A 16,637-nucleotide genomic window follows, 5' to 3' on the forward strand; every position below is an offset into this window, starting at 1 on the left:
AAGAGGTCAGACCAGATAGGGTGGTGATATATACTGATTCAATAGCATCTTGGAAAGCATACAATCAACAGCAAATGTCAGAGAAGATTTACTCATTGAACTGTACCAGTTTATTTAGACTTCATAGAGGTGGTATTGCTGTACAATTTAGTTGGGTACCAGCTCATGATGGACTGAAAGGAAAGATCATAAAATACAAAAGTCTGTCATAATAAAAATCTATAAAAAAAGGAACAGAAGGGAGGAAATCATCATAACAAGACTCAGATTGGACCACACATGATTAAATAACACCCTGTTTATACTAAGGAAAATGAACTGTGATATGTGTGTGATATGTGTTGTGTCTAGTTATAGAAAATGTTGAACATATACTGCATTGTACCATGTATGGAGTGGAAAGAGAAAAGCTGCGTGATAAAGTCTGAGAGGTGGGACAGGAGTGTGATCTGATGGGGATACTTGGAACAGAGGGAGAGGGGGTAAAAATCACCAGGAAGGCACTGTTTACTTTCTTAAATGGTATGTACCATTTAAGAAATAGGGTAAAATTACATGTTACACACTTGTAAAGTACCGTAAAATTGTTTGTGATCCGCCAGTAAACCGAGAGAAGAAGAAGAGTTGGAATGATGTCACATATTCCATTGTCTTTTGTTTTAGTGCTCATTTTGTGATTGTTTTCCCCTGATTGTTTCTTATCCCCTGATTGTTTCCCCAGGTGTTCCTTGTTTCCCCCAGTTTATTTGTCAGTTCTCGCATGTTTGGTTATGCTATGTGCTAGGTTTGATTTATTCTATGCTTTCTTGTTTATTTGAATTCTGAGCTTTATTCCATTTTTTTTTTTCAAACAAGGAACACCTGGGGAAACAATCAGGGAATAAGAAAAAATCAGGGGGAAACCAATGACAAATAACTAAAAAAAAACTAATAGGATACAGGAACTAAACAAGAACTTCAACAGAAAAGCACAAAAACAAAAGACAACAGGGAATATGTGACAAATGATCTGTTGCTTGTTTCTCATGATGTAAAAAGCTTCTTTGTTTTTTTTAAAGACTAATTGTTACAAAAAAAAGGCGTCTCCACAAGTTTTATCAAGACGACTGGTCACCCTGGTTTGGTCTTTTGTTGAAATCATGACTAGAAACAGGCTTGACTGACAGATTGCTGGGATGTCAGCAAATACTACTAATTTAAATCAGTTTGTGAGATCTTAAGACAGTTTCCTTAATGCACCCCTGTAAACATGTTAATTTTAGGCATACAAAATAATTTTGGTTTCAAATATCTATAACCGTTTTTGAGATTTTTCACAAAGTTATTCAAATAACTGATTCTATTGTCTTGTTTTTGGAATGTGATAGCGGTTTCTTGGAGATTGACAACACAATTAAAGTTTTTGCTTTGTTTGGGAAATATCACATACACAAAGCAAAGTGTATGTCAAAAGTACCAAATATTAATTTAGAACTTTATCCACTATGACCGAATGCATAATCACATCACTAAAGATCATGTGTCCCTGCCTTATACCAGTATTTGTAACAATCGTGACACAAATTATAACAACTGTACAAATATGTGTATCGTCAGGCACAAAACGTCACAAGATTAAAATCACATAACGATTTTCCAACTGATAAAACCATATAAAGGTTTATACTCCAGAGCTTTGGCGCAGTTTTAGTTTTTGCCACTAGAGAAAAGTGGAACAACACAGACAAAACACTGTCTCAATGAGAATGTGTTGAAACGTGTATGGTAAAACATTGGTCAAATGAGCTCACACATGGTGTATTAGATTTTATTTTTTAAACAAGTTCCATCAAAAACATTTTAGAATTCCTTCAGTTGGCACTTGGTTATGTACAACAAATTCAATTTATCTCTGTAGTAAGCCTGTTTGAAAGTCAAACTTACTGTATTGCCAGCACTTCCATGATTTAATTATAGAGCTGACCATTTTGTTCAGCTTAGCTTCTGAATTAGTTTTGTTATTTGTTGGTACTCACAATTTCTCTCTTTTAGTAAGTAGTAAGGAAACTACACAGATGTTTATGCATCCCATTTGAGACCCAAAGTGTCTGATCAGGTGATACCACAGCTGGTAGTTCATGAAAGAATGATGCTGTAATGTTATTTTTAAAGTCATTACTTGTTTTTTTAAAAAGTAATTACAAAATTTTTAACTGGTAGACTATGTCTATAAAGAGGGACAACAAAACTGACAGTGTTTCCCTCCATGTGAAGCTGCTAAAACCTAAAATCTCTGTTCTATTTTCAAAGCATGTGCAAACATTTCATATTTTATTTTGAGCTTTAGTCAATTTTATCTCATTCCTAATGATTTACCAAAAGCACCCAGTTTTAACCCAACCTTGATTTGAAAATAATAATTATCAAAAGAAAGAACAAATATAGAGAGAATAAAAGTCATACAGCACTGAACATTAAGGGTTTGACATCCTTTCTCATTTATAAATTCATCTTCATTTCTTTGGTAAATGCATCTTTCTCTCTTACTGTTAAAGTATGGCGCTTGCATAGTTAGGTCTAAACTGTTCTGCCTTTCCCCATGTCTCCCACAGTCTTGGCAAGATGGCAAAGGTATTTAAGAAATTTAAAACAAACATTTTGTATTCTATATCAATAGAACATTTTTGAATAATTTAAATGGTTTGGTCAACCAAAATTATCACTGCCATCTTTTTCAAAGACTAACTTCATTTGTAAACAGGCAACAAAGGCAAATTAAATAAGATTTGGAGCAATGCAAAGAAAGGCAAACATTTCTTCAGAAGAACACTAACTTACATGCTCAGTGCAACTGAAGAAAAATGACGGTTGCATTATCATATAAAGAAAACAATGTAAAGAAAAATACAAAGCAAATTAATAGAACAAAACACAATAGACAAATAAAAACAATAACACAAACAAAGAAATAACACAAAAATCAAATCATCATTTGTATCAAACTGTCTGAATAAGAGCTTTGGGCACAAACCAAAGGGTAAAAAAAAAAATATTCACTTTAAAATCTTCAAAGTTAAGTCTTAAAAAAATAATAAGAGGAATAGATTAGAAAACAAATTATTTAACAAAATGGTGAGCTATGTTAAAGTTACCCATAACTTGCAGAGCAGCATAATTACAAAAATTAAGAACCACAATTTAAAATACACATTTCATCCAAAGCGAATTCCTCTTTTAATGACAAACGCATTTTCAAATGGGTGCAACAGATTAATGGAAGAAGGAACAAGCATAAAAGTTATAATAAATGCAAACTAGCAAGATATTTATATTTAAGAAGCTAATGGTGATTAACTCACATTCCCAACATAACGTAGAAGGGAATGAAAGGGTGAACACATGAAATTGCTTGTAAATGCTGTTACACCAAAATTTATGAAGTGTATCAGTGGTGGCATATCACTTTTTACGTATGTACATAAAAAGAGTGAGGGCACAAGTGAGTGTTTGTGTGTGGAAGTGTTTGAGAATATAGTGGATGAGACGCTTTGCCGTTATTGGGACCTAGCACGTATACAAACATGAGGTCGTCGTGCCGCTACAAATCCAAGTTTACAGTGACATTGAAATGAGCCAAAGGTGTTAATACAGCGTGCATTCTTGCAGGGGTTCTGCCCTGAGCTTCGCCCTGCACACTCATCAATATCTAGAGAAAGAAAGAGAGAAGGAGCCAACTTCAGACAGGGTGACCTCAGATTAGTAAAACAAATAATAATAGGAAAGTGTGTGTTCACACTGCATCTTCATCATGTTGATATCATAACCAAAAAATGCATCATATACTGTATGTATAACAACATCTTTCTATCCATTTAACTTCAATTCTATAATTTCAACATCATTTTATTAATGTTTATCATTTTCTTCATTAGTAAGTAAATTCAAAGTGGTCAGTAAAGTGTAATGAACTTATCCCAGCAAGTTTAAAGGGGTCATGTCATGAGTAATAACATTTTCCTTGATATTCTGACATATAAGAGGTAATTCTACTAAAAAACATCAGTAAATTTTAGAACTCAAAACTTAATCCCCAATACAATAAAATAATTTATTGAAAACAAGCTGCAAAAACACCTCATTCTCTACTTCTATGACTTTTCTACGTCACTTGGGGTCCATTAATTCATGACCACCTCTACAACAAAAAAACATAATTGCCTACTTTATGTCATCACACCCATGGCTTCATCAATTGGTGCTTCAGTTCGTAAACTGATAGAGAGCAGGACAGACAGGTCACAACTATTCCTGAACCTTTGGCTATTTTGAATTATTTTTGTATATAAACATGCACTACACAGAATATTTTGGCCATTGTCATGTATATGGCACTGCTTTTATAAAACGAAGTGTCAAGTTACAACTCTGAAGAGGAAATACCATTTTGTCTTATTCAACTACTGTGCCTCTTGCTCTTTTGAGCTCAAATGCATCATTAAAATGTTCTTTCACTCATCCGCACTATTTTTAATTGTTGGTGTATGTAAACATGCACTAGATGGATCTCCAACGTTTGAACATTTTGATGCGTTTCCAGTGATGTGATGCTGTTAGTACGTCTATTCTCCATGCTTTGGACTATGTATGTGCATTTTTTACGGCTCATATATCAGCGTGGATTGTATATTTGTTCAGCTCAAATCAGCATGGATTGCTTGTGAAGCAGTCATAATATGATTCAAGCTTTGCAAAGGAACTGTGATTGAAGGATGGGGAAGTAAATAATAATTGGGACCCGATCAAAAAAATAAGTAAACCGTTTCCTTTATGAATATTTCAAATGTCATGACTGTTTGATAGCTTATTGTACTGATGTGCTTGAGATGAACAGTGTATATATACGGATGCAATGTGCTGGATGTGCGTTATGCATATATATTTGAGTTGCACAATGTTAGCAATCATAACAGTGGCCGTTTAGGCACTTAGGCCAAACCCGAGCATTTCAGACAGAGGGCCAGAGACAGGGTGGAAAATGATCATATATTACTAAATTATGACTGTTTTGGTGCAAACAAACTTTATTAACATTATCAGTGTACCTCAAAAAAGATAATAAATACTATTATTACGAACATTTTGTGACCCCTTTAAAACGTTTATGTAGGAATTGAATTGAATTGAATTGTGTTAAGACTATCTGCATTAATACTCACCTGTACAGCGTGTTCGGGAGTGGTCCAGTACAAATCCAGGATTGCACTCACACATTGTACCCAGATAGGATCGCACACACCTACCATTAGCACAGCTACACTCATCTGAGTCTTCTTCTGAACTGTCTCCATCTGAACAAGTGACAGGAAGAGTAATAGAACATTCAGTCAGTTTTGATACTGAATTAACTTTCTACTTAGCTCAAGGTGAATGACACAGTCATGATTGGCTGTTTCAAGGTCACCTGGGTTGTAGTTGGAAAAAGCTGCCAAGAATTCCCCCTCTCCATCAGACTCAGTATCCAAATGCATCTCACACAACCTGTTAAAAAGCACTGTATACACACACACACACACACACACACAAACATGCGTGCACATACACCAACCAAATAAATAGAGTAAAATTACTTTACATTACCCTATGCATGTTTACTTTAATTTGGATTTTACAAATATTTTGACAACCAGAATAATTTAATATAAAATCAATATCAATGTTTATAAAGACCTCGGGAACCTCAGTTAAAGTTATAGAGAAAATTATCACCGTTTAAAAAACAATCTTTTTTTAACTAACTTTGGGGATCCAATGTGTGATTGTGTTAAATATGTTGTTTTTTCACAGTACTTCTCATTTATTTTGACCTATGTGAAATAACACAACTATAGCTACATTTCTCCTAGTTCACTTTCTTATGTATTTAGAATTTTATTTAATTTTCTTTGCCCTTGTGAGTAAAATAACAGTTGTTGGTTCAAGTTCTGCTGGCATAACATCCCATTTTGAAAGAGAATCGAAACAATAAGGAGTGTCCAATACCTGAAACTGCTCACAAAGGCCAATGTAGTAGCAGGGCCAGGTATGATCCTCAACATAATTATTTACCTTAGTTATGTACTTAATGTTAAATTTTAAATAATCACATATTGTCTAATTTATTTCAATGGGGTGTGTGTTTGTGTATCCAGATCATGCAAAAATGTAAATTCTGTCATTATTTTCTCACCATCATTTTATTCTAAACCTGTTTAGAACACTAAAGGAGATGTAAGGCAGAAAGTTAACCTCAGAAAGCTTGACTTTCATATATGGAAAAAAAGATGCAGTGAAAGTGAATGGAGACTGTCAGTCACTAACATTCTGCCTAACATCTCCTTTTGTGTTCCACAATGGAAAGATAGTAATATTGGTTTGGAACAACATAAAGGTTGAATGATCACACCCTCCTGTTCTAGGAGACGCATGACAGATGTCAATAAACATAGATGCAAGGGAGTTGGGGCCGTTGTTGCTGCTACTCTGTTCCAAGTCGTGAAAGAAATGGGCCAAGCGTATTTGTGTTCGATCTTGTGTGGCAAGACAGAGTTGATCGGTGGAAGTGCAAAATAAATATATTGATATTGCTCCTGCAGGAGTGGAGAAGTATTGGGCATTACCTGAATTTCTATTGGGACAGGTACGGCACTCTGGGCCCCAGCCCCGACCGTAGTGACAGCAGCACTCAGAATAGGTCACCGTTAACTCGTTCGGAGGCATAGTACACATAAGATCCTCATCAACCTCTTGGAAACATATATCTTTATGTGCTGCAGTGCGGTCTGAGAGAGAAAGAAATGAGTGATGGAAAATATAGAAGTGTAAACAAAATACAGAGATCCAAGTCAAATACTGCTAAAATAACATATTTTATGGTCCTTGCTCAGCAGTCATGTGGTGAAGCAAGGCTTAGAGGAGAGCACAAAAGTTTATGGACTGCAAAGCCACACGAAGTCTATCTTAGACAAAAAATAATTTGCTAATCATGTGGACCAAATGTTTTCTCCAATCACAGGTATGCATTTTGTAAATATAACAAATGACTTGTGATACCCACCATCATAGACACATTGCTTGAGGGCTGCACTGAAGGTGAGAGGCTGCTTGCAAATGCAGTGGAAGGAGCCGGGAGTGTTGACACATCTCCCGTTCCTACAGTAGGAGGGATCCTCACACTCATTCACATCTGAAAGGTGCACCACAGACACACCCGTTACTAAAGAGATATACAGAGGAGAAGAGATATAGAGAAAAAGAGAAAAAAGAAGGAGGGAGGAAGACAAGGAGAGAGGCATAAGAAGCACACAGTCTTGGGCGAGAACTTCAATTAATGTTTATACTTATTTAATAGTTTATCATTATTTGAAGTAGTACTTAAGTAGACCTGGCAAATACAAACTACTTTGAGAATCATCACCATTATACAAAACATATACAAAATGTAATACATTCACAGAATCTTTGGTATGCTATTTGTTCCACTTTTAACAACTCTTCCTCCAAGTCATGCCATCTGTTGTGATGGTGATGATCCTGTAAAGCCATGCTCACCTGCCTGTTCCTCATGTGTAACACATCCATTACGGTCGGTTGCCAGAATCCAGGGTGGAGTACAGATGCAATAATAGGAATCTTGGGTGTTTACACAGTGGCCATTTTTGCAATTAGCAGGGTCCTGACACTCATCCACACCTATGGAAAAAACACACACATGCTAAAAACAGTGAAATATGGTTTTTGGAACATGGTAGCTGGTTGACCAGCTAAGGACCAACTTGGACCAGCGTAGGACCAGCTACCGTGTTCCAAAACACAGCTACCAATTAAAATTTTCAGGGACATCTGATGTAGGATAGCTCAACTAAATATATAATTAAATATAACTAAATATTCAGACATTTGATTCTAAAATGCATTTCTTTAACAATACTTTTGTAGTTAAACCCATTGGTTTAGACTTAAGTCTCCAACCATATGCTCATGAAAGCACGACTGAAGTAGTAATGCCTCAAAATTTGTTGACTGATTAAAAGTAGAGAAGATGGCACCTAGTTACAGATGAATAGCATCAAATAATAAATAAAAGTCACAGGAAATATTTTAATGCTAGCTACGTTACAAATTGCTAGGGGGGTTTAACAAGGCTGTAAATAAAAATATTTGCTGAAAGAGATCTCATACTTCGTATGGTTTGAGAAAAAAATTTACGCATTTATGCAAGTCTCATCTGTACAGATATTTCAAGTGGAAAAACAGTGGGAGACCTTAAACAATATTTTTCACACTCGGTTTTATTTTCTAACTATGCCAGGTCGATTTTGTGCATCAGTGCGTTCTGATGTGTCAGAACACAATTCATAACACTAAGCAAGTTGTGTTGCATGTAAGCCTTGCTGCAAGAGCCACTATAGCGGACATTAGTGTGAACTGTCGGCTTCTACTTTGAGTTTTCTCTTTCAAGTCAACGGATTGAAGAGCATGTTGCTGAGCATATAATTAAATTCAATATTTCTATAGCAACTTCCCTGAATAATATCAACAAATCTGATTTTATGGCCACCTTTTTGAGAACTGAGGTTTATTACTGTCACAGTAATGCAAGAAAACACTTCAAGCATGTTCAACCAGACTATGCGTTGGCAAAGCATTTTCCAAGTGCTCGCATCTGCGTGAATTATGTGTCATTGAGTCTACATAATACGCCCCACAAGGATGACTTTCAATGACTCGTAGGCAGCGCATCAATCTCAAAATCTGATGGTTGTGAGTTTGATTCTCACAAGGGGCAAAAACTTTTTAACAAGTAATCTTTACTACTAGTGTAACATAACAATTTATACACACATACCTGTGAATGTGGGAAAGACACACTTTTTGTTAGCAGCGTCAGGGACCCAGGGTGGATTGCAGGTGCAGTAGAAAGAGCCTCGAATGTTTACACAATGCCCATTTGTACACAGGGACTCATCATGACATTCATCTACATCTATAGAGAGAGAAAATGGTGTTTACAAATTGTTAGTGTGTTTTGAGTTGGATATATGTAAAGGTTTAAAATCTGTGTATCATTCGTTCATTTCATATTCAATTAGGAATTCAAAATTGGAAAAACAAAAAACTATTTGTTATTTTATTATTTGTTTCAAAACCAATATTAAAGGTGCAATATGTAATAACTTTCATGTAATATTCGACTTTTTTTGCCAATGTGTGAACGGCTTGTAACGCAACTTAAAAAATTAGCCCTTCCCGGACTTCCTAGGTTGCCTATTAAAGCCTGTAGACTGATTTTCATGCAAAGGGTATGGGTCGCTTTTGCCAGGAAAATCCAAAGGATGTGACGTTCATTTGCGCTCCCGAGAGCTTTGCCTCAGTAATTTCTTCTCTTCCGCTATTCAACAGCAGGGTTGGGACTGTTACCACTACAGATTACAGAACAAATTCTGTAAAATGTAATTTGTAACATATTCCGTTAGATTACTCAAGGTCAGTAACATATTCTAAATACTTTGGATTACTTCTTCAGCACTGGTCGATTTTTTTCACTTGTTTTGACTATAAAACTCTGCCAGTACAGTAAGACAAAATACACACATTAAAAATACATTCTCTGTAAAACCTAAATATCTTATGCAGTGTTGTTTCTAAAACAAGATCAATCAAATTGATCTTTTTTTTTCTTCTTTTTTTTAAATATTTTTACAGGAATACAATACAAAAATGATCAAGAATACTATTTTTGTCCTAATATCAAAGGTAACAAAGTAACAAAGAAATTATGATCCAACATGAATTTTCTTGATAGGAAAATATGATCATGCCTGGTAACATGTGCATGTAAAATGGCTAGAAATTTCATTTTAGCTTAGCGTAAAGCTGACAATGTACACAAGGTTTATTTCTATTTCTTCTGCTCCAAACTTACATCAAACTTATTTCTCTGTCTGCTCATATGAATGTAACACATCATAAGAAAGTGTTTCACCGCTGTTCAAATGCACTTTATATTGTATCATTTATATGTTTAAATGTTTTCCATCTGAAAGGACTAAATATTAAATTAAACAAATGACAATAAATTGCAAAGTAATCTCTTCAGTAATGAAAATACTTTTTGAATGTAACTGTATTCTAAATACCAATGATTTAAATTGTAACTGTAGTGGAATACAGTTACTTATATTTTATATTTTAAATCTGTAATCTCGTTACATATATTTAGTTACTCCTCAACCCTGTTCAACAGCGACAACAAACTGTAACACTAATAATGTAATTTGAGATGAGTCTAGCAAATGTCCGGCTCCCAGCACAATACCGACTCCTACATAAACTCTGAGTAAGCCAAAAAAAAATGTTTATATACTGAGTCCCGTCTGGTTAAGCGGGAACGGGATCATGGTCGAGCGAAAACTAGAGTGAACATCGGCAGGGTATTTGATTCCTGGAGGGATCTTTGTTCAGGTTTGGGGACCCTGAATTGGCGTTCTTCTTACTGGACAGGTAAGCTTACATAACTGTAAAACATGTGAAATATAGTGCCATAAGGATTGAACAGTCATTTTAGCTAACTTGATCTTGTAATTATTCTGCAAGGTAAACTACAATAATACATGAAATGAATGCTATTCAATGTTCAAGATAATGCAAAAAGACCCATTCATTAGTGTAATGTAACTTGGTTATACAGAAAATATATACATTCTATTATTATAAAGCAATAGCACATCGATATACCAAAATGACAGTTGTGATGGGATCACATCAATACTGAATTGTCTCAACATATTTATAATGTACATAATATTTTATAAACAGCTATGGTCATCATCCACCAAATTTAGCTAACAGCTTTTGATAAAGCTGGCTGGCTAGCTAACGCGGACATAGACTATCGTATAGATGCAGTCAAAGTATCATGCAAAGAAAAGTGATTACTTAAATCTACAGTCTCGCATAGCCAGACATATATCCACACTTTGTTTTAGCCCTATTCCAGCACCGGAGAGTCAAATATAATATGCAGTCATACATCATAACCGTGTAATTTCAATTATGTCAGCATGATGCCAGTGAATGACGTTGTCTCGTTGTACATTACGCCATTGTTTTGGCTGATGCTCGCGTCCCAATGGAGTGTGTGCATGAGCACGAGCAACAGTTAGCTGGCTGCAGTTCACTTAATGGCTACAGGTATAGGACATTGGAAAAATAGGACATTGGAAAAATAGCTACAGGACACAGTGCGTTTTGATTATATGATTTCACTAATAATTGGCTTGAATATTTGATTTACACTTATGGGTGGACCTGAAACGCCCCTTTCTTCTGATTGGTCAACCTGCACCGTCGTCTTTCTCGATGCTGTGAGACTAAATAAATGTTCTCTGCTGTTTCATTGTTCAGATAAATTCTCAGTTAATATTACAACTTTACTATTTATTCTCCAAAACTCACCACGTTTTTTGCAGCCAAGCTATTTCTCTCATTAAATAGTCAAATTTATCAGACAGACCTACACATAAACCTACTGTCTTTGACGTTGCTTCGGTTTGAAAAGGCATGATTTTAAATGAGATGATGAAAATAATCATGCATTCATAAGACTATTGAAGCATATGCCTACATTGTAAAGACACAGACTTACGTTTAATTGCGGGATAAATTAGAAAGATCGAGAAATATTCATTAGATATTCGCATATGGTGCATAAGGGACCATCTGAAACCTCCACCCACAACTAAAGCATCACTGGCGTCAGAGCAGTCATTAATTTGACAAATGACTTGCATCTAAAAAAATACATTATTTAAAAAACAAACAAACATACAAAATAAACATTTCACAGGTTTTAGTAGATCACCAGAGTGATGGCTGTGCATATGAATGTACAGTATTCACTTATATTATGAGGGGTAAAAATCACTTAAATGAACAAAAACAATATTTTCACCTTCCAAAGATTGTAGTAACTTCAGGGTGAGCAGACTGACTAACTACAGGTGTGATTGTTACAGTACATCCAATAATATGAGTAGAATTTGATTATTTTAAAAATGAATTAACTAAAATGCACCAAAATGTTATTTTCACATTCCAAAGATTGTAGTAAGTTCCCATTAGATAGACTTACTACAGGTGAGATTTTTACAGTTAGTCAGTCCAGCCATTGGGAAGTTACTATAACCTTTGGAATGTAAAAATAAAATTTTCAGGAATTTGTATGATGTTTATTCTAAAATATCCTTATACTGTACTCATATTATTTACTGTAATAATCTCACCTGACATAAATCAATCTATCTACTTGGAATTTATTACAACCTTTGGAATGTAAAAATATAATTTTGGCGAATTATTATTTATTTATTTTAAATCTAATACTGTATTCATATTATTGGACATACTGTAAAATTTTCACTTGTAATAGCTTAGTCTTTTAACTGGCAACCTACTACAACATTTGGAATGTAAAAGTGTACATTTTTGTAATGTTTTATGTTTAACTTGCACGTCAACTGAATGAGTGATTGGACACTGCCAGTGTTAAATAGTGAGTGGAATTTTCAGATGGTCCGTTAAGTATGCTAAGCAATGAAAGTGCATCGGAGCATTTTCAGTCATAATTCTGCAGCTACACCAACTGTCAGTTCTGAGTGCAGTGTTTTATGTCTGTATATTATAGTTATATATAATTTATATACCATAACAGTGTGTGCACAACCGAATATAACAAAATATCAAACCTAAAACTAACTTTACCCCGCTCTGGGAGCTTAAGCGTTAGGGACTTGCTCATCATGGAAATTATGATAAAGAAAGTTCATGAATGCTCATCTCTCAAAAGCTTAACCAGTGAATTTAAAATCAGCATTTAAATATAGCCTTCACATTTGTCCGATAATAAATGGTACACAAACTTGCCATGTATATGAGTAGGTAAAGGCTACCAATAATCCCATTCAAAAACATGAAATTAGTACTCTTTGCTTCCATGTAATTACTTATTGTTTTATATTAAATGTAACAATATCTTCCAATTTATTTGTTATTATTTTTATAAATTTAGCATTTGTTATTTACTGTTGTAGCTGTTATAATTCACTCGTATGAATGCTCATCTGTCTTGGATGCACCCTACGTTAAGTCTGTATATTCCCTGAACCGCATCTTGCTTTGCTAATTGCACTGCAATATGTAAAAATGTAAATAAACTGATTCTTTCAATACTCTTTGAAGATTTCTAATTTCAAAAGCATATGAAACACTGGTCAATTTAAAAAAATCAAACTATAGCTGCCTTAGACTAATTATTAGAGCAAAATGTGTCCCGGCTGTAAGTCCACCATAAGGCGGAAACATGATTTGTAAAATCGGGACTGTCCCCGGTTTTAAAGTGACGTCTGTTCACATTAACTGCGAATGCCTGCCGATTCTCCAGTGCAGTGTGGACAAAAATGTACCCATTGAAATCCATTAAAATGGCAATATTTGATCCCAGTGCCATTAAAGCATAAAATCATGAATTCTATGACATTATGCTTCACTCTGGAGCCCTGGCTTCAAAATAAAAAAAATAAAATAATCCCCTTAGCATTTAGTATATGGAAATTATATAAACAAACTGGCATTTAAAGGGTTAAAATCCTGAAAATTCATGAACATTTGGTAGTCATGATCAGGACTGATGCTGGTTAAATAATCTAAATAATATAATATATAATGTATATAATATTTTTATGGCAGTTTTTGACACTGACATTTTTGTCTCCTAAGGTCCTGAGTGTGAGTTTATTATTATTTATTTTTTTTAATCTGAAACTACACAAATAATAATAATGCATCAAAATCAGTGTTGTTGCTACTCATTGACATATGTGATATTCCAAAATAAATAATACATATAAATCCCCTTAGCAATTAGTATATGGAAATTATATAAACAAACTGGCATTTAAAGGATTAAAATCCTGAAAACTAAAGAATATTTGATAGTTAATATCAGGACCGATGTTGGTTAAAAAAATGTACTAATTGAAAGAGGAAATAAATATCAATATACATTATTATTTGGGCAGTTTTTTTCCCAGTATATCGCCACAGAATACTCCTTTTTAGCTGTATCAATCTGGCACACACAGGTTGTAGAAAAATAGCTGTTTGTACACGTTTTTCAATAATTTTTGTAAAGTAATCTAATATGCACTCAAAATTTCTTTTGTACTTTTTACAAGCGACTGAAGTCTAAACTATAAAACACTAAATTATAAAAACTGAATGAAGAACTATATTATTAATTTTATTTAGTATTTATTGATTTACCAAGGAATAATTACAAGGACTAATCCTTTTATAGTATTGTAAATATAAACTATAGGATTCAATCTGGGAATAGATTCAATATAATATTTGTATAGTTCCTTTTACAATACATATTGAATTGTTCCAAAGCATATAAAGATCAGATTAGTTATTTGCATTTACCAAACATTGAAGTAGTTATATTAAAATCTAAAGTACTTAACACACTGAAAAGTCTTATGAAGAGCATTGATATGAACAGTTTTGTTATGGAAAAGCTTATAAGAGTGTTTATAAACTGCAAGAACAGACATGAGAAATTGTCTGTATGTTCTTGGCTGTGTGTATATGAACAAGCAAATGTGTGCATTAATGAATTTACCGATACATTCCAGTAGATTGCTGTCATAGTAGAATCCCTGTTGGCAGTAACATTCAAAGCCTGGCTGTGTGTTCATACAACGTCCCTCCTTACAGATCTCATTAGAGAACAGGACACACTCATCAATGTCTACAAAGAGAAAAACAAAGAATCATACATTTATTATTAGTGTGTGTGTGTGTGTGTGTGTGTGTACAGTATGTATTGTGTGGTTGAATTACACATATATGTGCATATGTACCTCTACGTACTGGTAATCCATATTCTATCTTTCCCTCCTCATGGTAAAATCCTCTGCCGGTTGGACAAAGTGAGTGATACTCCGCTAGAAACAACAGACACCATCAGTCCAACGCTTGTAAATGTACTCATCTATTAATGTACCCATACATGAATAAATCTTGACCTCTCTTAATCTAACCTGAGTGGTAGACTGGACAGGGGTATATCTCGCAGTGATCACCCCATCCCACACCAATAGAACAGCAGCATTCCTGCTTTGTAACATTGGTTGCCAGAACACTGTCACAGAACACGGTGTCATCCAGATTTAGATAGCATTCCTTCTTGTAATTCAGGTCAAACTCAACCTCTGTGGGGAAACGCACACACACACACACGCACACGCACACACACACACACGCACACGCACACACACACACACACACACACTTTTGTTTAACAAAGATTTCTCATTCAAAGCAATTTCTTTACGCAAAAACAGACACTTAAACTACATGGTGGACTTGTTGTTGAGGGATAGTTAGCCCAAAAATGAATATTCTGCCATCTTTTACCCTTATGTTATTCCAAACTCATAGACTTTTTTTTCCGTTAAAGACAAAATGAGACGTTAGGCAGAATGTTAGCCTTAGAATGTTGATATTGCAAAGTTTTTGGTGGCTTTGGCAAACATTCTGTTTTTTGGATGAACTATCCCTTTTTAAAAAGTGAAAAAACCTCTTACCCTCACAGCTGTGTTTGTCTTCAGATAGTATGAAACCATCATTGCACACACACACATATCCACCCTGTCTGTTTTCACATACACCATGAGGTTGACAGAGACTCCTGTCCTCAGCGCACTCATCTATGTCTGAGAAAGAGTGAGAAATGGTGAACAAGAGGACAGTCTGGGGTGGCAGTAAGAAATCTCTGTTTCTATGTGTGTCTGTACTAGGTTTGAATGTTGATGAATGTGTGTATAAATACCTTGGCACCGGCGACTACTGACCAGCATGTATCCTTTCTGGCACTCACAGCGGTAGGAACCCATTGTGTTAATACAGCGTCCTCGCTGGCAATTGGAGGCTCGCTCACACTCGTTGATATCTAAATAGATAAAAATGTCATGGTTACTGTTGTAGCCTCTATTCCCTGATGGAGGGAACGAGACATGTCAAATGTAGTGACACAAGGGGTCTTTCTTGAGAGCCTCATGAACCTCTGAACTTGCGAAAAGGCCAATGAGAAATTGGCAGACAGAATTTGCATGTTCCGCCCCTGGACATACGGGTATAAAGGGAAGCGTGTGTGCATCTGAGAGTCAGGTTTTTGCACTGAGGAGCTGAGAATAAGGTACAACCATTTACAGTGGTAGGTCTAGTGTCGTGGCAAGGGGTGCATAAGTTCTCGTTCCCTCCATCAGGGAATGGAGGTTACAAAATAACCATGACGTTCCCCTTCTGTCACTCACTCGACGTTGTGTTGAATGTAGTGACACAAGGGTACCATTTAAAAATGCCATGCACTAGACAGTGTTAGGTGAACTGCTGACACAGGTGCAAGCAAGCTACTGACAAGCGTCATCTTAAAGCTATGAAATGCATCGGGGAAGGCGATCTTTTCCATTCATATTCTTTCAGGTGGAAAAGACCCTGAAGAGATTACATCCTGCACAGACTGGGGGGAGGTAACATGAAGCCAGTACGTCACATGG

General features: G+C 35.2%; 1 protein-coding gene across 2 annotated transcripts in view; it reads right to left on the reverse strand.

Moving 5' to 3' along the window:
• Positions 1-72: 72 nt before the first annotated feature.
• LOC127625798 (latent-transforming growth factor beta-binding protein 3-like) overlaps positions 73-16,637 on the reverse strand; it is a 66,059-nt gene continuing 49,494 nt past the window's right edge. Inside the window, exons 19-30 of one of the 2 annotated variants that reach the window (XM_052101169.1) lie at positions 15,911-16,030; positions 15,666-15,794; positions 15,120-15,290; positions 14,940-15,023; positions 14,699-14,827; positions 8,864-9,001; positions 7,567-7,707; positions 7,073-7,201; positions 6,636-6,797; positions 5,441-5,530; positions 5,196-5,327; positions 73-3,685 (exon numbers count right to left, since the gene is read on the reverse strand). In XM_052101169.1, coding sequence (XP_051957129.1) covers positions 3,534-3,685; positions 5,196-5,327; positions 5,441-5,530; positions 6,636-6,797; positions 7,073-7,201; positions 7,567-7,707; positions 8,864-9,001; positions 14,699-14,827; positions 14,940-15,023; positions 15,120-15,290; positions 15,666-15,794; positions 15,911-16,030 — 1,577 coding nt within the window. In that variant the 3' untranslated portion in view covers positions 73-3,533. Of the gene's footprint in view, positions 3,686-5,195; positions 5,328-5,440; positions 5,531-6,635; positions 6,798-7,072; positions 7,232-7,566; positions 7,708-8,863; positions 9,002-14,698; positions 14,828-14,939; positions 15,024-15,119; positions 15,291-15,665; positions 15,795-15,910; positions 16,031-16,637 lie in introns of both variants that reach the window. The other variant, XM_052101159.1, reaches the window with a different exon arrangement.

This window comes from Xyrauchen texanus, chromosome 3, assembly GCF_025860055.1.
Source record: "Xyrauchen texanus isolate HMW12.3.18 chromosome 3, RBS_HiC_50CHRs, whole genome shotgun sequence".
Taxonomy (NCBI): Eukaryota; Metazoa; Chordata; class Actinopteri; order Cypriniformes; family Catostomidae; genus Xyrauchen; species Xyrauchen texanus.